Source organism: Ranitomeya variabilis, chromosome 6 (assembly GCF_051348905.1).
Source record: "Ranitomeya variabilis isolate aRanVar5 chromosome 6, aRanVar5.hap1, whole genome shotgun sequence".
In the NCBI taxonomy this organism is placed as follows: domain Eukaryota; kingdom Metazoa; phylum Chordata; class Amphibia; order Anura; family Dendrobatidae; genus Ranitomeya; species Ranitomeya variabilis.
In genome coordinates this window covers 270,413,351-270,437,456 of record NC_135237.1, presented here as the reverse complement: position 1 = coordinate 270,437,456, position 24,106 = coordinate 270,413,351, and the positions used below count along the sequence as shown (strand labels likewise).

The 24,106-nt window shown below is 51.8% G+C and overlaps 1 protein-coding gene across 8 annotated transcripts in view; it reads right to left on the bottom strand.

Annotated features, from left to right (window-relative positions):
- Positions 1-571: 571 nt before the first annotated feature.
- The window catches only part of LOC143782307 (NFX1-type zinc finger-containing protein 1-like), a 197,424-nt gene continuing 173,889 nt past the window's right edge, over positions 572-24,106 (bottom strand). For all 8 annotated transcript variants that reach the window (XM_077269622.1, XM_077269626.1, XM_077269623.1 and 5 more), the window contains one exon: positions 572-3,534. In XM_077269622.1, coding sequence (XP_077125737.1) covers positions 1,852-3,534 — 1,683 coding nt within the window. In that variant the 3' untranslated portion in view covers positions 572-1,851. The remainder of the gene's footprint in view (positions 3,535-24,106) is intronic.

Sequence of the window (24,106 nt, the reverse complement as noted above, 5' to 3'; positions counted from 1 at the left end):
CTTGGGATTTTGACTCTGGACTGTGACCTGACTACGCCTTCTGTTTTACCCCTTTAAGTAGTGATGAGAAGTGACAGAGGGAAATTGCAGCTCAGCGCATAGCGCTGGGCTACAATAAAATGGCACTTGGCTTCACTTACAATTGTGAACTGCACATGATACAGGGAATGCACAGTGCACAGCTGTTGTGGGAACTGCACAGGAGATAGGGTCTGAGATTGATTCTACTCTCCTATGCCTGTGTCTGCTGCATTTACAGTGTCTGTTGTAGTGTAGCACATTTTTGAGCTTTTGCACCAAACTTTTTGTCCTTTTGCACGGATCCAGTCATTTCTAAAAGCCAGTTAACAAATTTCATTTTATGCACGACAAAAAAACAGCATAAATTCTTCATTTTTTGGAGCAAAGATGGTCAAAAGATGTGCCAAATTTATTATCAAAGTGCAAGACCTCGAGAACTGTGAGCCAGAAATAGATTACATATTGCTTTTTGCTGTACCTTAGTTGTAAAAGAGCTCAAAGAGGATAAATAACAAAACATGAAACAAAATAAAATGGAACAGGAACAATATTTAAGTGAAATAACATTTATTAGATACAGTCAGTATGCAATGTTCATCATTCAGCTCAATAGTTTGGACAGATGGCATGCTTGGATGGTACGTGCTCAAGTAGGGTTTCACTTCTTATAATGAAAGAAAAAGAGAACTCAGCACCCCAATATGTAATGCTGTTTACACTTTAACAGCTTTTAAAAAAGGGCTGGATGATTTCCTTGATACACTTAACATTGCGTGTTATAGCTAGATTACAGTTGGTGGTGAAAAGTTGAACTCTGATGGACTAAGGTCTTTATTCAACCTACAAAACTACTCAACTATTTAACTATGTATACTGTATGGAACACTTTTTATGGCCATTATACTGTATGGAGCACTATGTGGGGCCATTATACCATATGGAAGGCAATGCAGGGCCCCGTTATACTGTATGGAGCACTATGTGGGAACAATATACTGTATGCAGCACTTTTTGTAACCATTATACTGTATGAAGGGCTGTGTGGGGATTACAGTTGGAGAATTATACTTTGATGAGATCACCATTCTTTGTTGGGGCGATTGAGCGACAGGGATACAGTAGGATCATCATACTGTGCATGTGGAGGGTACTGTGGAGGAATTTACTGTGGGGGTATTATAATGTGTTTGGGGGCACTTTTGTTTGCATGATACTTTATTATCTGTATTATTCAATATTTTAAACATTTGTTATTATATATTACATATTTAAATTAGGCCCTTGGGCCACATGTTTTTTACTGCTGTTACATAACATATTATATTATTCCAGTATTTTATTCTAAGATCTATTAACTAAAATGCACTTTGCTCATGGGACAACCCCTTTAAGTGTGTTTCCATATGAAAAAGTTATTTTTTTATATTTGATAAGGAAAATCTTACTCAATTGTACCCATTTTTTTAAATAAATATCAGGGTTGTTCCGAGACTTTGTCCAAGGTTTTAATTTTGGCCTTCTGTGTATTTGAGTTTGACATCTAGAGGAAAGACAGTTTTTGCCACCAAGATTATTCTTTACTGTAACTGCAGTGAGGCTCTAGAACTTGCTAAAAGAAAATGTGGCCATGGTTAAATCACTGAGAAAGATCTGAACCTTTTCCTGGAAGTAATAATATTATAAATTATATGTCCTAGATTCCTGTAGAGGGTTAGACTGGGGGTACAGATTTTAAGAAATCTGATTTTTTTACCATGAACCTTTGAAATGAGGCATGGGTTTGACAAGCAAGGATTCTGAGGTTATGGTCCACAGAATGGCACATCATTATTACCAGCGAATCGAACGGTTTTGGCGGATCTGGCGGTAGTGAGGAAAAATTGAAGAGGTACCCAACTGCCTAGAATGAAACGAATGGTTGGAGCTAAGTCTGCCCGGGTGAGAGTCTGGGAGGCGGTGAGGAGCTAGCAAGTTCATGCTAAGAATACTGCTTTCATCGCTTAATATAGAAATAATACGTCCCAGCTCCTCGTTTCCTGCTGCCTCCTGAAACGTTTTCAAATTTACATACTCCTTTATATTTTGATAATTTTTGTAATCACTGTATGTAAATGTGGCCACATCGGTTTGTGACACATCCAAATGGAGATCCTTAAGTTTTCCTTTACAAGCTCCGATTTTCAATAAAAGTTTTATTTTTGTATCTGCGAGTATCGTTTGTGCAATTGTCTTTTGCATGCGCTCAATTGCATTTATCATTTGTCCAGAATTATGTACCTGAGAAAATACAGCTTCATTTTTTTTTACACACGTTTTCAACTCAGACTGCCATCTTTCAACTATATTTGTTTCCTCTCTGTGCAGGAAACATTTCACATTCTGGTAAATGCTGGAATATTTGTTTATACCATATTTGACATTAGAACACAGAACATGGGTTTCTGTTGTACGCAGAAGATGTGCATACTGTGTTTTTTCTATTCTTATTCCAAGGCATGTATCGCAGGGTCCCACAAATAAAGTATCTTCTTCAGAGTTTTCAACTTTTACAAAAAGACCAGACTTCAAAAAGCATTCAATCCAGAATTTGTGACCACATATGAGAGTTATAGGGACCTTTGTAGTACACTGTTTGGGACAGGAAGCCCCACAAAAATTGTTACAGAGATGGCCACAAGGAAAGGTTTTAGGCACCTTACAAGGCTCTCTGCAATCTGATCTTTCTGGAATCTTTGAACATGCTAAATCTTGAATGTGTTCACATATAGGAATTGTTTTTGGCACCAATTCCTGACAGTTTCCACAAGGCTCACTACATATTTTCTTACACTTGTGACCCTTTTTACAGACAATCTTGAGACAAGGCTTTCCACACTTAATTTGTGTATGTTTAGGATCATAAGGGTGGCATCGAAGGGCGCAAACATGCCCACAATCTAAACGATATTCACAAGGTATCAAGCATCCACCTTCCGGGACATTATCAAAATCTTCAGAACATGACAAGCAATTAATGGTGTTTGGATGATTAACACATTGCACCTCAAGTTCTTTCCCAATTTGTCCATTTTCTTCTAGCACTTCACTGATTTTTTTCCAGAGAGGAACTCTTGATAGCATCTGCATGTTCCCTATACAATATAATCCTTTCTTGGCTCTTGATAAAGCAACACATACCCGGTTTGGGATTTTAAGAAAACCAACATTACCAACCAAGTTACTTCTTACCAGTGAGAGGATGATAATATCATTTTCCTCTCCTTGGTATTTATCAACCACACATACCCTGACACCCTCAAATTGAGCTTTGGGCATCATTTTCTGCAAACAATGAAGCTGTCCAGAATAAGTAGTGAGTATTGTAATCTGTGATGGAGAGTAGCCTTGTTGTATGAAATAGAGGCAAAGTGACTTCACAAAACCAGCTTCATGGACATTCTGTCGACTCTTGCCTTCACTGATGTGGTGTTCAGGATGGTCATGATCCACAAAAAAAAGATTTTGGCAAACACCCTATGTGAGATAAGAAATAGGTAGGTGTTCGTAAATATTTTAGAAAGAAAATTCTGCATTCGAAAAATGAATTATACATTACTAACAAGTAAGAGGACTGAAAATGAATATGCCACCGTCATATACAATGTAAGCACTTTGGTCACCTAAGCCCCATTGTTATGTCATGAACTACCCAGCTCTTATGTATCTTACTGATTGCTATAGCTCACTTAGAGCCCGTTGTGGTAGAGATACCACCTGATGGTTACCAGATTGGTCGCATTCTTGCCATGTAAATGTCATATTGTGTTATGATGTTCTATGCTGCGCTCTGTGATATATTATGATATTTTATACCTGCTGAGTACTGACAGTAAACCATTATTGCTCAGTAGTATATTGCTTCTTTCAGTTAGGTACTTCCGATTACAATAGCATATACTGTAGATACTTATATTGCTATGTGAAGGCGGTGTCATGCGCCATCATGCTCATGCGCGTTGCTACGTATTATGTGTGGCCACTCTGTAAGGCAACAGCTGCTTTTTAACCCAGCCATGTCTCCCCCCACCCTGAGACACCCCTGAAGAAGGAAGGCGAAACGTGTGTCAGGGTGGTGGGACATGGTGCTCGTCTTCAGTTTGGCAACAGCAATCCCCATTTTAAAGGTAATATCCCTTATTACTATTTACTATGCTGCTTATCCACTTATTTAATATAGCATGCACATTATGAAAAGGAATCTGATAACTAGAGTGTTACACCAGGTTCTGGCCCTGCACCCGATTCTGGCGCTGCCCCCAGTTCTGGTCCCTCTCCCGCTCCTGCTCCTGAGGCTGCCCCTGTACCTCTGCAAGGTCCCAGTCTGGATCCTAGCTCTCTGTCTGTCCCTTGGCGTCCTGCTGCTGCTTCCCTCTCCTTCACTTCCTGGCACACTGCCAGCAGGCCTCCAGGGAGAATGCTTAGGACACGTGCGCTCTTACCTCCAGTCCCTTAAAGGGTCAGTGAGCATTTTTGAAAATTTCAATTAACCAGTGGCAGCGCACTGATTGCTACTTCTGGCCCCTCCGTCATAGGGAGGGTGCCGGAGCAACGGATATCTACTCTTGATATTTTCAGCTCTTTTCCTGTTCTGTCTGTGCTGTTATAGCATTCGGTTTTGCACTCTGCTCATACATACTGTTTGTTTCCGCAGAATATCAGTGACCAGTTGTTCGGCTATCCTAAGACGACACCTGTGCCTTTATACTCAAGTGCCATTCCGTTCCGCCACTCGCCATCCGAACCCCTGGACAACGCTAAAGGCGCCGGAGCCAGCTTCCTCCCATCTACCCGGAATCTGACTTCCCTCGCTAAAGCCAGCTTCATATCTCATACCTGGTGTCCGCCGGTCAGCTCCACCATATCTGTTATATCTGTTTACCTGTTTGTCCCACTGGGACTGCTGCCACCTGTCCGGGTCGAACTGGAGGTAGCACCTGTGTCCCTCAGGTATTCCACTCTGGTCCTGTTCGAGGGATCTTACTACGGATACCTGGGGCTCACTAGTTACGCCCCCTTCGGAGCCCCCCCTGACCAAGGTCCCCATGTTCCACTCAAAAAATAAAAAACGAATGTGAACTTCATCCCCTGTGCCTCCGCTTCCATTTGTTACATAGAGATAAATAGGGGTCACCTACTGTTAGGCTGGCATCCCTTTATAGATTGTAAGATTGCAAGCAGGGCCCTCACTGCTCCTGTAACTGTTAAAATGTATTACATTGTATTGTTTTTATTGTCTGTGCATGTCCCTACTTACCGTAATTGTAAAGTGTTGCAGAATATGTTGGTGTTATATAAGTAAAAATTATTATTATAAAAAATGATTATCTTCATGTATATTGCCCCTTATTATGTAAGCATTATATGTGCAAATCATGGACCTTTAGTCAGTTTCCCCTCTTTTTGTGAGGCACCTTTTAGATTTAACTATGTATTATGATATCTATCTAATAAAGTTTATCGTTTTGGACATTTTTCACTTCTTTTGCTTGGGGTATAACTTTCTCTTTACCAGCGTGGCAGTGTGAATGCATACATGCCAACTTATACAGAAACAAAAGAGGGATATACCGTGCGGCACACTATATTTTGGCTACACCCTTACCCACACCTCTTAGTGACATTCCTTTACCATTTTTTCTACCCTGGAGGGAGGAAATATCAGAGGGGACATGATGGAAGTGAGGGACATTCAGCAGGCACTCAGGACAGCAGAGAGTAGACCCAAATTCAGAATTGTCTCACTGTATTTGAGATGGTTGGGACCTATGTATTTTTTTTTCATTCACTACTAGTGTTGAGCGATACTTTCCGATATCGGAAAGTATCGGTATCGGAAAGTATCGGCCGATACCGTCAAAATATCGGATCCAATCCGATACCGATACCCGATCCCAATGCAAGTCAATGGGACGAAAATATCGGAATTAAAATAAACCCTTTATAAACTTGTAGGTTCATTCTACATGAAGGAAAACAACTAAGAATAATGTAGGATGTATTGGGGGACGTGGCGGAGATATTAAAGGGACAGAGGTTTAGCCCAATGTAATAGAATAGCAGGATTTTTAATTTTTTTTTATGAAGTTCGGCGTTAGAAAGAATTTGACTATGTTATTTTTTTTTTTTTTTATGTCAGATATTGATGTTTCACTACTTCCACGCCCTTCACCTTCTTTTTTACTTCTCCCACGCTTTCTTCTTAATTATCCTCATCATCAGCTTCTTTGACATCAACTTCTTCACCTTATTCATCTTCTTCTTCATCTTCTACCTATTATTTTTTGGGTTACATTGTTCATATTCTTTTTATTTTACTATTATCTTCATCATATTCAACTTCTTCATCATATTCTTATTTGTGACAGGCATTCCCGTAGTTGTTATCTATAAAAGTTTGAAGATTACACCTTCCGTTCTGCCTGTCACAAACCAGTTACATTTGTCCGCGTTCAGTTTGGCCTGCAGCATCAGGCTTTATCCAGGGGCACCACGAGGAGGAACGGACTTACCCCCATACACTGCTTAGTCTTCTTCTGCTTATAATTTACATAATATTTTTTTGCTCTGATATTTTGTGTTATGCTTAATGTCCTTCTGCTCTTTGTTCTGCAGCCTCTTGTTCTTCTGCTTCTCGGTCTTCCAGGTCGTCGTCGTCTCCAGGGTCGTCGTCTCCGGGGTCGTCGTCATCGGGGTGGTCTCCGGGGTCGTCGTCATCGGGGTGGTCTTCAGGGTCATCGTCTCCAGGGTCGTCGTCATCACGGTGGTTGTCGTCTCTGGTGTCGTCGTCATCTTAGGGGTGTTCTTCAGGGTCATCGTGTTTAGTCTCTTGAACTTGGAAATGTAGCAGAAGGTACAAGAAGGCTGAGAAAATGCCGAGAACCAGCTGATGGAACTGGAACTCGGATGGCTACCCGAAGGTCCAAGAGCCAATGGAACTACCGAGGACCAGCTGACGTTACTGGAACCCGGTTACTAAGCAGGAGGTACCCGTGCCTGAAAGCACTACCAAGGACCACCTGACGTTGGTGGAACTCGGATACCCAGAGGGAGGCACCTAAGCCAAAGGCTCTGCCCGGAACCAGCTGACGGTACTGGAACCAGGATGGGGAGCAGAAGGTACAAGAGCAAAAGACACTGCCGAGAACCAGCTGACGGTGCTGGAACCCGGATGGGTAGCCGAAGGTCCAAGAGCCAATGGAACTACCGAGGACCAGCTGACGTTACTGGAACCCGGTTACTAAGCAGGAGGTACCCGTGCCTGAAAGCACTACCAAGGACCACCTGACGTTGGTGGAACTCGGATACCCAGAGGGAGGCACCTAAGCCAAAGGCTCTGCCCGGAACCAGCTGACGGTACTGGAACCAGGATGGGGAGCAGAAGGTACAAGAGCAAGTGTCTGCGTGGCTTTTGCAGGACACGTTGCCGGCTGCACAGCAGGGGAACAGCTGGCGGTGCTGGACCCCACTGACACATTGGCGAGGTGTTTGGCTCTGTGCAGCCAGCACTTCCGGACAGCAACGAGCGGTGTTGTAGCCCGGGCTCTGCAGGGGGAGCAGAGTGTAGGCCGAAGCCTACTTGAACCAATTTCAAAGGTAACCTTTAACCCCCCCTCAGGGGTTAGAAAGTAGAAGAGCCACAGCTTATGCAGCAGTAGTGCTGCACAAGTCAAAGGTTGCTCTTTTAATTTCGCTCCTTGCACACGCTGAATGAAACACGTATAACATTTAGCCCTTTATACAGTCAAACTGTGTTGGAGGCGCGAGTTCCCTTTGTAATGAGACGCAGCACAGATGTCAAGAATCCCACCTTGGTGCTGGGTGCAGCCTCCTGAGCGTTGTTATTTGCTGTACAGGAGTCTGCGCTGTCGTGTTATCCCCTGGCCTAGCGCTGTTAGCGCTGCCCATCTTCTGACCTCATTTAATGTTGGCCGGTGCGGTTCGCGATGACCATGAATCCCAGCCCCGCAGTGTCTTAACATTGTTAAAACACTGCGGGGCTGGGATTCAGGGCCTGGCGCAGCACATATGTTCGCCTCTCACACTCGGGTCCTTACACCCGCTTCAGACTGTGCGGCGTCATCTGATCCCTTATCGCATGCCACGGCCATGAAGCCGCACAGTCCGAAGAAGGCGGAAGGAGAGGAGGGACAGGCGAACTGATGCACTGATCCTGCCCATCACTCACACCCTCGCAGTCCCAATAAATAAGACACCGAGGGGCGTTGTGTGGGTCAGGGCGGCCGCAGAGGCGCAGGCAGCCAAACAATGATGCCAGAAGACGGGCAGCGCTACCAAGGGGGTTGCAGCGTGTCATTACAAAGGAAAGTCACACCACCGGGACGGTTAAATGGTCACACAGAGGACACATTGCAGACGTGTTTTCAGTTCCACATGTGCGAGGAGAATACGTTTCTGAGCCACCTTGCACACATGCAGCATTACCGCTGTACAAGGTGGCTGGATAACGTAAAAACGCCTGGGGAAGGGGGGACAGGTTCCCTTCAATTTCAGTTCTTGTGTCTGCGTGGCTTTTGCAGGACACGTTGCCGGCTGCACAGCAGGGGAACAGCTGGCGGTGCTGGACCCCACTGACACATTGGCTGGTGTTTTTCTCTGTGCAGCTAGCACATCTGGGCAAAAACTGGCGGTGTGTTAGAGCCCAGGGACAGCAGGAGGAGGAGCAGGAGGAGGAGGAGCAGGGGGAGGGGAGTGTAGGCCGAAGCCTGCACAGGCGGCAGCTTTGGGTGTGTTGTGTCTGCGTGGCTTTTGCAGGACACGTTGCCGGCTACACAGCAGGGGAACAGCTGGCGGTGCTGGACCCCACTGACACATTGGCGAGGTGTTTGGCTCTGTGCAGCCAGCACTTCCGGACAGCAACTAGCGTTGTTGGAGCCCGGGCTCTGCAGGTGGAGCAGAGTGTAGGCCGAAGCCTAATTGAACCGATTTCAAAAGTCACCTTTAACCCCCCCTCAGGGGTTACAAAGTAGAAGAGCCACAGCTTATGCAGCAGCAGTGCTGCGCAAGTCAAAGGTTGCTCTTGTAATTTTTCTCCTTGCACACGCTGAATGGAACACGTATAACATTTAGCCCTTTATACAGTCAAACTGTGTAATGGAGGCGAGAGTTCCCTTTGTAATGAGACGCAGCACAGGTGTCAAGAATCCCACCTTGGTGCTGGGTGCAGCCTCCCGAGCGTTGTTATTTGCTGTACAGGAGTCTGCGCTGTCGTGTTATCCCCTGGCCTAGCGCCGTTAGCGCTGCCCATCTTCTGGCATCATGTAATGTCGGCCGGTGCGGTTCGCGATGACCATGAATCCCAGCCCCGCAGTGTCTTAACATTGTTAAAACACTGCGGGGCTGGGATTCAGGGCCTGGCGCAGCACATATGTTCGCCTCTCACACTCGGGTCCTTACACCCGCTTCAGACTGTGCGGCGTCATCTGATCCCTTATCGCATGCCACGGCCATGAAGCCGCACAGTCCGAAGAAGGCGGAAGGAGAGGAGGGACAGGCGAACTGATGCACTGATCCTGCCCATCAATCACACCCTCGCAGTCCCAATAAATAAGACACCGAGGGGCGTTGTGTGGGTCAGGGCGGCCGCAGAGGCGCAGGCAGCCAAACAATGATGCCAGAAGACGGGCAGCGCTACCAAGGGGGTTGCAGCGTGTCATTACAAAGGAAAGTCACACCACCGGGACGGTTAAATGGTCACACAGAGGACACATTGCAGACGTGTTTTCAGTTCCACATGTGCGAGGAGAATACGTTTCTGAGCCACCTTGCACACATGCAGCATTACCGCTGTACAAGGTGGCTGGATAACGTAAAAACGCCTGGGGGAGGGGGGACAGGTTCCCTTCAATTTCAGTTCTTGTGTCTGCGTGGCTTTTGCAGGACACGTTGCCGGCTGCACAGCAGGGGAACAGCTGGCGGTGCTGGACCCCACTGACACATTGGCTGGTGTTTTTCTCTGTGCAGCTAGCACATCTGGGCAAAAACTGGCGGTGTGTTAGAGCCCAGGGACAGCAGGAGGAGGAGCAGGAGGAGGAGGAGCAGGGGGAGGGGAGTGTAGGCCGAAGCCTGCACAGGCGGCAGCTTTGGGTGTGTTGTGTCTGCGTGGCTTTTGCAGGACACGTTGCCGGCTACACAGCAGGGGAACAGCTGGCGGTGCTGGACCCCACTGACACATTGGCGAGGTGTTTGGCTCTGTGCAGCCAGCACTTCCGGACAGCAACGAGCGGTGTTGTAGCCCGGGCTCTGCAGGGGGAGCAGAGTGTAGGCCGAAGCCTACTTGAACCAATTTCAAAGGTAACCTTTAACCCCCCCTCAGGGGTTAGAAAGTAGAAGAGCCACAGCTTATGCAGCAGTAGTGCTGCACAAGTCAAAGGTTGCTCTTTTAATTTCGCTCCTTGCACACGCTGAATGAAACACGTATAACATTTAGCCCTTTATACAGTCAAACTGTGTTGGAGGCGCGAGTTCCCTTTGTAATGAGACGCAGCACAGATGTCAAGAATCCCACCTTGGTGCTGGGTGCAGCCTCCTGAGCGTTGTTATTTGCTGTACAGGAGTCTGCGCTGTCGTGTTATCCCCTGGCCTAGCGCTGTTAGCGCTGCCCATCTTCTGACCTCATTTAATGTTGGCCGGTGCGGTTCGCGATGACCATGAATCCCAGCCCCGCAGTGTCTTAACATTGTTAAAACACTGCGGGGCTGGGATTCAGGGCCTGGCGCAGCACATATGTTCGCCTCTCACACTCGGGTCCTTACACCCGCTTCAGACTGTGCGGCGTCATCTGATCCCTTATCGCATGCCACGGCCATGAAGCCGCACAGTCCGAAGAAGGCGGAAGGAGAGGAGGGACAGGCGAACTGATGCACTGATCCTGCCCATCAATCACACCCTCGCAGTCCCAATAAATAAGACACCGAGGGGCGTTGTGTGGGTCAGGGCGGCCGCAGAGGCGCAGGCAGCCAAACAATGATGCCAGAAGACGGGCAGCGCTACCAAGGGGGTTGCAGCGTGTCATTACAAAGGAAAGTCACACCACCGGGACGGTTAAATGGTCACACAGAGGACACATTGCAGACGTGTTTTCAGTTCCACATGTGCGAGGAGAATACGTTTCTGAGCCACCTTGCACACATGCAGCATTACCGCTGTACAAGGTGGCTGGATAACGTAAAAACGCCTGGGGGAGGGGGGACAGGTTCCCTTCAATTTCAGTTCTTGTGTCTGCGTGGCTTTTGCAGGACACGTTGCCGGCTGCACAGCAGGGGAACAGCTGGCGGTGCTGGACCCCACTGACACATTGGCTGGTGTTTTTCTCTGTGCAGCTAGCACATCTGGGCAAAAACTGGCGGTGTGTTAGAGCCCAGGGACAGCAGGAGGAGGAGCAGGAGGAGGAGGAGCAGGGGGAGGGGAGTGTAGGCCGAAGCCTGCACAGGCGGCAGCTTTGGGTGTGTTGTGTCTGCGTGGCTTTTGCAGGACACGTTGCCGGCTACACAGCAGGGGAACAGCTGGCGGTGCTGGACCCCACTGACACATTGGCGAGGTGTTTGGCTCTGTGCAGCCAGCACTTCCGGACAGCAACTAGCGTTGTTGGAGCCCGGGCTCTGCAGGTGGAGCAGAGTGTAGGCCGAAGCCTAATTGAACCGATTTCAAAAGTCACCTTTAACCCCCCCTCAGGGGTTACAAAGTAGAAGAGCCACAGCTTATGCAGCAGCAGTGCTGCGCAAGTCAAAGGTTGCTCTTGTAATTTTTCTCCTTGCACACGCTGAATGGAACACGTATAACATTTAGCCCTTTATACAGTCAAACTGTGTAATGGAGGCGAGAGTTCCCTTTGTAATGAGACGCAGCACAGGTGTCAAGAATCCCACCTTGGTGCTGGGTGCAGCCTCCCGAGCGTTGTTATTTGCTGTACAGGAGTCTGCGCTGTCGTGTTATCCCCTGGCCTAGCGCCGTTAGCGCTGCCCATCTTCTGGCATCATGTAATGTCGGCCGGTGCGGTTCGCGATGACCATGAATCCCAGCCCCGCAGTGTCTTAACATTGTTAAAACACTGCGGGGCTGGGATTCAGGGCCTGGCGCAGCACATATGTTCGCCTCTCACACTCGGGTCCTTACACCCGCTTCAGACTGTGCGGCGTCATCTGATCCCTTATCGCATGCCACGGCCATGAAGCCGCACAGTCCGAAGAAGGCGGAAGGAGAGGAGGGACAGGCGAACTGATGCACTGATCCTGCCCATCAATCACACCCTCGCAGTCCCAATAAATAAGACACCGAGGGGCGTTGTGTGGGTCAGGGCGGCCGCAGAGGCGCAGGCAGCCAAACAATGATGCCAGAAGACGGGCAGCGCTACCAAGGGGGTTGCAGCGTGTCATTACAAAGGAAAGTCACACCACCGGGACGGTTAAATGGTCACACAGAGGACACATTGCAGACGTGTTTTCAGTTCCACATGTGCGAGGAGAATACGTTTCTGAGCCACCTTGCACACATGCAGCATTACCGCTGTACAAGGTGGCTGGATAACGTAAAAACGCCTGGGGGAGGGGGGACAGGTTCCCTTCAATTTCAGTTCTTGTGTCTGCGTGGCTTTTGCAGGACACGTTGCCGGCTGCACAGCAGGGGAACAGCTGGCGGTGCTGGACCCCACTGACACATTGGCTGGTGTTTTTCTCTGTGCAGCTAGCACATCTGGGCAAAAACTGGCGGTGTGTTAGAGCCCAGGGACAGCAGGAGGAGGAGCAGGAGGAGGAGGAGCAGGGGGAGGGGAGTGTAGGCCGAAGCCTGCACAGGCGGCAGCTTTGGGTGTGTTGTGTCTGCGTGGCTTTTGCAGGACACGTTGCCGGCTACACAGCAGGGGAACAGCTGGCGGTGCTGGACCCCACTGACACATTGGCGAGGTGTTTGGCTCTGTGCAGCCAGCACTTCCGGACAGCAACGAGCGGTGTTGTAGCCCGGGCTCTGCAGGGGGAGCAGAGTGTAGGCCGAAGCCTACTTGAACCAATTTCAAAGGTAACCTTTAACCCCCCCTCAGGGGTTAGAAAGTAGAAGAGCCACAGCTTATGCAGCAGTAGTGCTGCACAAGTCAAAGGTTGCTCTTTTAATTTCGCTCCTTGCACACGCTGAATGAAACACGTATAACATTTAGCCCTTTATACAGTCAAACTGTGTTGGAGGCGCGAGTTCCCTTTGTAATGAGACGCAGCACAGATGTCAAGAATCCCACCTTGGTGCTGGGTGCAGCCTCCTGAGCGTTGTTATTTGCTGTACAGGAGTCTGCGCTGTCGTGTTATCCCCTGGCCTAGCGCTGTTAGCGCTGCCCATCTTCTGACCTCATTTAATGTTGGCCGGTGCGGTTCGCGATGACCATGAATCCCAGCCCCGCAGTGTCTTAACATTGTTAAAACACTGCGGGGCTGGGATTCAGGGCCTGGCGCAGCACATATGTTCGCCTCTCACACTCGGGTCCTTACACCCGCTTCAGACTGTGCGGCGTCATCTGATCCCTTATCGCATGCCACGGCCATGAAGCCGCACAGTCCGAAGAAGGCGGAAGGAGAGGAGGGACAGGCGAACTGATGCACTGATCCTGCCCATCAATCACACCCTCGCAGTCCCAATAAATAAGACACCGAGGGGCGTTGTGTGGGTCAGGGCGGCCGCAGAGGCGCAGGCAGCCAAACAATGATGCCAGAAGACGGGCAGCGCTACCAAGGGGGTTGCAGCGTGTCATTACAAAGGAAAGTCACACCACCGGGACGGTTAAATGGTCACACAGAGGACACATTGCAGACGTGTTTTCAGTTCCACATGTGCGAGGAGAATACGTTTCTGAGCCACCTTGCACACATGCAGCATTACCGCTGTACAAGGTGGCTGGATAACGTAAAAACGCCTGGGGGAGGGGGGACAGGTTCCCTTCAATTTCAGTTCTTGTGTCTGCGTGGCTTTTGCAGGACACGTTGCCGGCTGCACAGCAGGGGAACAGCTGGCGGTGCTGGACCCCACTGACACATTGGCTGGTGTTTTTCTCTGTGCAGCTAGCACATCTGGGCAAAAACTGGCGGTGTGTTAGAGCCCAGGGACAGCAGGAGGAGGAGCAGGAGGAGGAGGAGCAGGGGGAGGGGAGTGTAGGCCGAAGCCTGCACAGGCGGCAGCTTTGGGTGTGTTGTGTCTGCGTGGCTTTTGCAGGACACGTTGCCGGCTACACAGCAGGGGAACAGCTGGCGGTGCTGGACCCCACTGACACATTGGCGAGGTGTTTGGCTCTGTGCAGCCAGCACTTCCGGACAGCAACTAGCGTTGTTGGAGCCCGGGCTCTGCAGGTGGAGCAGAGTGTAGGCCGAAGCCTAATTGAACCGATTTCAAAAGTCACCTTTAACCCCCCCTCAGGGGTTACAAAGTAGAAGAGCCACAGCTTATGCAGCAGCAGTGCTGCGCAAGTCAAAGGTTGCTCTTGTAATTTTTCTCCTTGCACACGCTGAATGGAACACGTATAACATTTAGCCCTTTATACAGTCAAACTGTGTAATGGAGGCGAGAGTTCCCTTTGTAATGAGACGCAGCACAGGTGTCAAGAATCCCACCTTGGTGCTGGGTGCAGCCTCCCGAGCGTTGTTATTTGCTGTACAGGAGTCTGCGCTGTCGTGTTATCCCCTGGCCTAGCGCCGTTAGCGCTGCCCATCTTCTGGCATCATGTAATGTCGGCCGGTGCGGTTCGCGATGACCATGAATCCCAGCCCCGCAGTGTCTTAACATTGTTAAAACACTGCGGGGCTGGGATTCAGGGCCTGGCGCAGCACATATGTTCGCCTCTCACACTCGGGTCCTTACACCCGCTTCAGACTGTGCGGCGTCATCTGATCCCTTATCGCATGCCACGGCCATGAAGCCGCACAGTCCAAAGAAGGCGGAAGGAGAGGAGGGACAGGCGAACTGATGCACTGATCCTGCCCATCAATCACACCCTCGCAGTCCCAATAAATAAGACACCGAGGGGCGTTGTGTGGGTCAGGGCGGCCGCAGAGGCGCAGGCAGCCAAACAATGATGCCAGAAGACGGGCAGCGCTACCAAGGGGGTTGCAGCGTGTCATTACAAAGGAAAGTCACACCACCGGGACGGTTAAATGGTCACACAGAGGACACATTGCAGACGTGTTTTCAGTTCCACATGTGCGAGGAGAATACGTTTCTGAGCCACCTTGCACACATGCAGCATTACCGCTGTACAAGGTGGCTGGATAACGTAAAAACGCCTGGGGGAGGGGGGACAGGTTCCCTTCAATTTCAGTTCTTGTGTCTGCGTGGCTTTTGCAGGACACGTTGCCGGCTGCACAGCAGGGGAACAGCTGGCGGTGCTGGACCCCACTGACACATTGGCTGGTGTTTTTCTCTGTGCAGCTAGCACATCTGGGCAAAAACTGGCGGTGTGTTAGAGCCCAGGGACAGCAGGAGGAGGAGCAGGAGGAGGAGGAGCAGGGGGAGGGGAGTGTAGGCCGAAGCCTGCACAGGCGGCAGCTTTGGGTGTGTTGTGTCTGCGTGGCTTTTGCAGGACACGTTGCCGGCTACACAGCAGGGGAACAGCTGGCGGTGCTGGACCCCACTGACACATTGGCGAGGTGTTTGGCTCTGTGCAGCCAGCACTTCCGGACAGCAACGAGCGGTGTTGTAGCCCGGGCTCTGCAGGGGGAGCAGAGTGTAGGCCGAAGCCTACTTGAACCAATTTCAAAGGTAACCTTTAACCCCCCCTCAGGGGTTAGAAAGTAGAAGAGCCACAGCTTATGCAGCAGTAGTGCTGCACAAGTCAAAGGTTGCTCTTTTAATTTCGCTCCTTGCACACGCTGAATGAAACACGTATAACATTTAGCCCTTTATACAGTCAAACTGTGTTGGAGGCGCGAGTTCCCTTTGTAATGAGACGCAGCACAGATGTCAAGAATCCCACCTTGGTGCTGGGTGCAGCCTCCTGAGCGTTGTTATTTGCTGTACAGGAGTCTGCGCTGTCGTGTTATCCCCTGGCCTAGCGCTGTTAGCGCTGCCCATCTTCTGACCTCATTTAATGTTGGCCGGTGCGGTTCGCGATGACCATGAATCCCAGCCCCGCAGTGTCTTAACATTGTTAAAACACTGCGGGGCTGGGATTCAGGGCCTGGCGCAGCACATATGTTCGCCTCTCACACTCGGGTCCTTACACCCGCTTCAGACTGTGCGGCGTCATCTGATCCCTTATCGCATGCCACGGCCATGAAGCCGCACAGTCCGAAGAAGGCGGAAGGAGAGGAGGGACAGGCGAACTGATGCACTGATCCTGCCCATCAATCACACCCTCGCAGTCCCAATAAATAAGACACCGAGGGGCGTTGTGTGGGTCAGGGCGGCCGCAGAGGCGCAGGCAGCCAAACAATGATGCCAGAAGACGGGCAGCGCTACCAAGGGGGTTGCAGCGTGTCATTACAAAGGAAAGTCACACCACCGGGACGGTTAAATGGTCACACAGAGGACACATTGCAGACGTGTTTTCAGTTCCACATGTGCGAGGAGAATACGTTTCTGAGCCACCTTGCACACATGCAGCATTACCGCTGTACAAGGTGGCTGGATAACGTAAAAACGCCTGGGGGAGGGGGGACAGGTTCCCTTCAATTTCAGTTCTTGTGTCTGCGTGGCTTTTGCAGGACACGTTGCCGGCTGCACAGCAGGGGAACAGCTGGCGGTGCTGGACCCCACTGACACATTGGCTGGTGTTTTTCTCTGTGCAGCTAGCACATCTGGGCAAAAACTGGCGGTGTGTTAGAGCCCAGGGACAGCAGGAGGAGGAGCAGGAGGAGGAGGAGCAGGGGGAGGGGAGTGTAGGCCGAAGCCTGCACAGGCGGCAGCTTTGGGTGTGTTGTGTCTGCGTGGCTTTTGCAGGACACGTTGCCGGCTACACAGCAGGGGAACAGCTGGCGGTGCTGGACCCCACTGACACATTGGCGAGGTGTTTGGCTCTGTGCAGCCAGCACTTCCGGACAGCAACTAGCGTTGTTGGAGCCCGGGCTCTGCAGGTGGAGCAGAGTGTAGGCCGAAGCCTAATTGAACCGATTTCAAAAGTCACCTTTAACCCCCCCTCAGGGGTTACAAAGTAGAAGAGCCACAGCTTATGCAGCAGCAGTGCTGCGCAAGTCAAAGGTTGCTCTTGTAATTTTTCTCCTTGCACACGCTGAATGGAACACGTATAACATTTAGCCCTTTATACAGTCAAACTGTGTAATGGAGGCGAGAGTTCCCTTTGTAATGAGACGCAGCACAGGTGTCAAGAATCCCACCTTGGTGCTGGGTGCAGCCTCCCGAGCGTTGTTATTTGCTGTACAGGAGTCTGCGCTGTCGTGTTATCCCCTGGCCTAGCGCCGTTAGCGCTGCCCATCTTCTGGCATCATGTAATGTCGGCCGGTGCGGTTCGCGATGACCATGAATCCCAGCCCCGCAGTGTCTTAACATTGTTAAAACACTGCGGGGCTGGGATTCAGGGCCTGGCGCAGCACATATGTTCGCCTCTCACACTCGGGTCCTTACACCCGCTTCAGACTGTGCGGCGTCATCTGATCCCTTATCGCATGCCACGGCCATGAAGCCGCACAGTCCGAAGAAGGCGGAAGGAGAGGAGGGACAGGCGAACTGATGCACTGATCCTGCCCATCAATCACACCCTCGCAGTCCCAATAAATAAGACAACGAGGGGCGTTGTGTGGGTCAGGGCGGCCGCAGAGGCGCAGCCAGCCAAACAATGATGCCAGAAGACGGGCAGCGTTACCAAGGAGCTTGTTGCGTGTGTCAATACAAAGTCAAATCACACCTGAGGGACGTTTTAATGGTCACAGAGGACACATTTTAGACGTGTTCACTTCAACATGGGCAAGGAGAATAAGTTTCTGAGCCACCTTGAACACATGCAGCATTACTGCTGTTCAAGGTAGCTGTAAAACATAGAAACACCTGGGGGAGGGGGGACAGGTTCCCTTCAATTTCAGTTCTTGTGTCTGCGTGGCGGTCGCAGGACACGTTGCCGGCTACACAGCAGGGGAACAGCTGGCGGTGCTGAACCCCACTGACACATTGGCTGGTGTTTTTCTCTGTGCAGCTAGCACATCTGGGCAAAAACTGGCGGTGTTAGAGCCCAGGGTCAGCAGGAGGAGCAGGGGGAGCGGAGTGTAGGCCGAAGCCTGCACTCGAGCAAGTTGAAAGGAAACCTTTAACCCCCCCCCCCCCAGGCGTTTGTAGCTGAAAGAGCCATTGTGTACAGCACTAATGCTGGAAAAGGTAAACTTAGCTCTTTTAATTATGGTCCTTGTACATGCGGAACCAAACATTTATGAAATGTGTCTCCTCACAGCGTTAAACCGTCCGGTAGGTGGAACTTTCCTTTGTCGTGTGACGCAGCACAGCCATCATTTTTACCCCCTTGGCGCCGTGCGCCCCCTCCTCAGCGTTGTTTGAATCTGTCCCGGAGCCTGCGCTGTTAGGTTAGCCCTTGGCCATGCACACATGTTGCGCTGCCCGTCTTCTGACCTCATTTGGTGTCAGGCTGGCTGCGCCTGTGCGGGTGCGCTGGCCGAGATCCCGCCTCGCAGTGTCGTCTAATGTAATCCCACCGCGGGCCTGTGATCCGTGCCCGTGCGCAGTGCATATCCTCTCCTCTCACTCCCCTCCCTACGGCTTTTTCAGACTGTGCGGTGTCACGGCCGTGGCATGCTATTAGGGACCAGCTGACATCGCACAGTCTGAAGAAGCCGTAGGGAGGGCAGTGAGAGGAGAGGATATGCACTGCGCACGGGCACGGATCACAGGCCCGCGGTGGGATTACATTAGACGACACTGCGAGGCGGGATCTCGGCCAGCGCACCCGCACAGGCGCAGCCAGCCTGACACCAAATGAGGTCAGAAGACGGGCAGCGCAACATGTGTGCATGGCCAAGGGCTAACCTAACAGCGCAGGCTCCGGGACAGATTCAAACAACGCTGAGGAGGGGGCGCACGGCGCCAAGGGGGTAAAAATGATGGCTGTGCTGCGTCACACGACAAAGGAAAGTTCCACCTACCGGACGGTTTAACGCTGTGTGGGGACACATTTCATAAGTGTTAGGTTCAGCATGTGCAAGGAGCATCACGAAAAGAGGCACTTTTTCCCTTTGCATTATTACTGCTGCACAAGGTGGCTCCTTCAGTAACAAACGCCTGGGGGGGGGGGGGGTCAGGTTCCCTTACATTTAACTTGTTGTGTCTGCGTGGCGGTCGCAGTACACGTTGCCGTATACACAGCAGGGGAACAGCTGGCGGTGCTGAACCCCACTAACACATTGGCGAGGTGTTTGGCTCTGTGCGTACAGCACTTCTGGACGGCAACTAGCGGTGTTGGAGCCCAGGGACAGGTGGAGGAGGAGGAGGTTGGAGGAGGTTGGAGGAGGTAGGAGGGATTGCCACACACACAGCAGGGGAACAGCTGACGTTACTGAACCCCAATAACAGAGGAGGGACTGTTGACTGTGCGTACAGCACTTCTGGACGGCAACTGGCGGTGTTGGAGCCCAGGGACAGGTGGAGGAGGAGGAGGTTGGAGGAGGTTGGAGGAGGTAGGAGGGATTGCCACACACACAGCAGGGGAACAGCTGACGTTACTGAACCCCAATAACAGAGGAGGGACTGTTGACTGTGCGTACAGCACTTCTGGACGGCAACTGGCGGTGTTGGAGCCCAGGGACAGGTGGAGGAGGAGGAGGTAGGAGGAGGTAGGAGGGATTGCCACACACACAGCAGGGGAACAGCTGACGTTACTGAACCCCAATAACAGAGGAGGGACTGTTGACTGTGCGTACAGCACTTCTGGACGGCAACTGGCGGTGTTGGAGCCCAGGGACAGGTGGAGGAGGAGGAGGTTGGAGGAGGTAGGAGGGATTGCCACACACACAGCAGGGGAACAGCTGACGTTACTGAACCCCAATAACAGAGGAGGGACTGTTGACTGTGCGTACAGCACTTCTGGACGGCAACTGGCGGTGTTGGAGCCCAGGGACAGGTGGAGGAGGAGGAGGTTGGAGGAGGTAGGAGGAGGTAGGAGGGATTGCCACACACACAGCAGGGGAACAGCTGACGTTACTGAACCCCAATAACAGAGGAGGGACTGTTGACTGTGCGTACAGCACTTCTGGACGGCAACTGGCGGTGTTGGAGCCCAGGGACAGGTGGAGGAGGAGGAGGTTGGAGGAGGTAGGAGGGATTGCCACACACACAGCAGGGGAACAGCTGACGTTACTGAACCCCAATAACAGAGGAGCGACTGTTGACTGTGCGTACAGCACTTCTGGACGGCAACTGGCGGTGTTGGAGCCCAGGGACAGGTGGAGGAGGAGGAGGTTGGAGGAGGTTGGAGGAGGTAGGAGGGATTGCCACACACACAGCAGGGGAACAGCTGACGTTACTGAACCCCAATAACAGAGGAGGGACTGTTGACTGTGCGTACAGCACTTCTGGACGGCAACTGGCGGTGTTGGAGCCCAGGGACAGGTGGAGGAGGAGGAGGTAGGAGGAGGTAGGAGGGATTGCCACACACACAGCAGGGGAACAGCTGACGTTACTGAACCCCAATAACAGAGGAGGGACTGTTGACTGTGCGTACAGCACTTCTGGACGGCAACTGGCGGTGTTGGAGCCCAGGGACAGGTGGAGGAGGAGGAGGTTGGAGGAGGTAGGAGGGATTGCCACACACACAGCAGGGGAACAGCTGACGTTACTGAACCCCAATAACAGAGGAGGGACTGTTGACTGTGCGTACAGCACTTCTGGACGGCAACTGGCGGTGTTGGAGCCCAGGGACAGGTGGAGGAGGAGGAGGTTGGAGGAGGTAGGAGGAGGTAGGAGGGATTGCCACACACACAGCAGGGGAACAGCTGACGTTACTGAACCCCAATAACAGAGGAGGGACTGTTGACTGTGCGTACAGCACTTCTGGACGGCAACTGGCGGTGTTGGAGCCCAGGGACAGGTGGAGGAGGAGGAGGTTGGAGGAGGTAGGAGGGATTGCCACACACACAGCAGGGGAACAGCTGACGTTACTGAACCCCAATAACAGAGGAGGGACTGTTGACTGTGCGTACAGCACTTCTGGACGGCAACTGGCGGTGTTGGAGCCCAGGGACAGGTGGAGGAGGAGGAGGTTGGAGGAGGTAGGAGGAGGTAGGAGGGATTGCCACACACACAGCAGGGGAACAGCTGACGTTACTGAACCCCAATAACAGAGGAGGGACTGTTGACTGTGCGTACAGCACTTCTGGACGGCAACTGGCGGTGTTGGAGCCCAGGGACAGGTGGAGGAGGAGGAGGTTGGAGGAGGTAGGAGGGATTGCCACACACACAGCAGGGGAACAGCTGACGTTACTGAACCCCAATAACAGAGGAGCGACTGTTGACTGTGCGTACAGCACTTCTGGACGGCAACTGGCGGTGTTGGAGCCCAGGGACAGGTGGAGGAGGAGGAGGTTGGAGGAGGTAGGAGGGATTGCCACACACACAGCAGGGGAACAGCTGACGTTACTGAACCCCAATAACAGAGGAGGGACTGTTGACTGTGCGTACAGCACTTCTGGACGGCAACTGGCGGTGTTGGAGCCCAGGGACACGTGGAGGAGGAGGAGGTTGGAGGAGGTAGGAGGAGGTAGGAGGGATTGCCACACACACAGCAGGGGAACAGCTGACGTTACTGAACCCCAATAACAGAGGAGGGACTGTTGACTGTGCGTACAGCACTTCTGGACGGCAACTGGCGGTGTTGGAGCCCAGGGACAGGTGGAGGAGGAGGAGGTTGGAGGAGGTAGGAGGGATTGCCACACACGCAGCAGGGGAACAGCTGAAGTTACTGAACCCCAATAACAGAGGAGGGACTGTTGACTGTGCGTACAGCACTTCTGGATGGCAACTGGCGGTGTTGGAGCCCAGGGACAGGTGGAGGAGGAGGAGGTTGGAGGAGGTAGGAGGAGGTAGGAGGGATTGCCACACACACAGCAGGGGAACAGCTGACGTTACTGAACCCCAATAACAGAGGAGGGACTGTTGACTGTGCGTACAGCACTTCTGGACGGCAACTGGCGGTGTTGGAGCCCAGGGACAGGTGGAGGAGGAGGAGGTTGGAGGAGGTAGGAGGGATTGCCACACACACAGCAGGGGAACAGCTGACGTTACTGAACCCCAATAACAGAGGAGCGACTGTTGACTGTGCGTACAGCACTTCTGGACGGCAACTGGCGGTGTTGGAGCCCAGGGACAGGTGGAGGAGGAGGAGGTTGGAGGAGGTAGGAGGGATTGCCACACACACAGCAGGGGAACAGCTGACGTTACTGAACCCCAATAACAGAGGAGGGACTGTTGACTGTGCGTACAGCACTTCTGGACGGCAACTGGCGGTGTTGGAGCCCAGGGACAGGTGGAGGAGGAGGAGGTTGGAGGAGGTAGGAGGGATTGCCACACACACAGCAGGGGAACAGCTGACGTTACTGAACCCCAATAACAGAGGAGCGACTGTTGACTGTGCGTACAGCACTTCTGGACGGCAACTGGCGGTGTTGGAGCCCAGGGACAGGTGGAGGAGGAGGAGGTTGGAGGAGGTAGGAGGGATTGCCACACACACAGCAGGGGAACAGCTGACGTTACTGAACCCCAATAACAGAGGAGCGACTGTTGGGACTGTGCGTACAGCACTACCAGGCAACAACTAGCGGTGTTGGAGCCCAGGGACAGGTGGAAAAGCAGAGGAACACAATGTAGGCCGAAGCCTGAGAAAGTCGAAAGGGAACCTTTAACCCCCCCCCAAGGCGTTTGTAGCTGAAAGAGCCAGCTTGTGCAGCACAAAAGATGCAAAAGGAAAAGGTGGCTCTTTTCATCATGCTCCTTGCAAACACAGAACTAAACACTTATAAAATGTGTCCCCTGCAACCGTAAAACCGTCCCGGAGGTGGGACTTTCCTTCGTAATGTGACGCAGCCCAGCCGTCATTCCTACCCCCCCGGCGCCGCGCACCGGCTCCTCAGCGTTGTTTTATTCCGTCCAGGAGCCTGCGCTGTTATGTTATCCCGTGGCCAGGCACACTTAGCGCTGCCCGTCTTCTGGCATCATTTGGTGTCTGGATGGCTGCGCCTGTGCGGCCGCGCTGGCAGAGAGCCCGCCTCGCAGTGTCTTCTGATTTAATCCCACTGGGGGCCTGGGATCCATGGACATGCGCAGTGCATATCTGAACCTCCACCTCTCACTCATCTCCCTATGGCTTCTTCAGACTGTGCGGTGTCACGGCCGTGGCATGCTGTTAGGGACCAGCTGACACCGAACAGTCTGAAGAAGCCATAGGGAAATGAGTGAGAGGTGGAGGTTCAGATATGCACTGCGCATGTCCATGGATCCCAGGCCCCCAGTGGGATTAAATCAGAAGACACTGCGAGGCGGGCTCTCTGCCAGCGCGGCCGCACAGGCGCAGCCATCCAGACACCAAATGATGCCAGAAGACGGGCAGCGCTAAGTGTGCCTGGCCACGGGATAACATAACAGCGCAGGCTCCTGGACGGAATAAAACAACGCTGAGGAGCCGGTGCGCGGCGCCGGGGGGGGTAGGAATGACGGCTGGGCTGTGTCACATTACGAAGGAAAGTCCCACCTCCGGGACGGTTTTACGGTATCAGTGGACACATTTTATAAGTGTTAAGTTCTGCGTGTGCAAGGAGCTAAACAAAAATAGCTACCTTTTCCTTGGGCAGCATTACTGCTGCACAAGGTGGCTCTTTCAGTAACAAACGCCTTGGGGGGGGGGGGACAGATTCCCTTACATTTCAGTTGTTGTGTCAGCGTGGCGGTCGCATGACACATTGCCGGCTACACAGCTGGGGATCAGCTGACGTTACTGAAACCCAATAACACTGGGTCGTATGTTTTGACTGTGCAGACGGCACGTCTGAGCCTCAACTGGCGGTGTTGGAGCCCAGGAATTTAAGTTCAGGTGGTAGAAAGATGAACACAA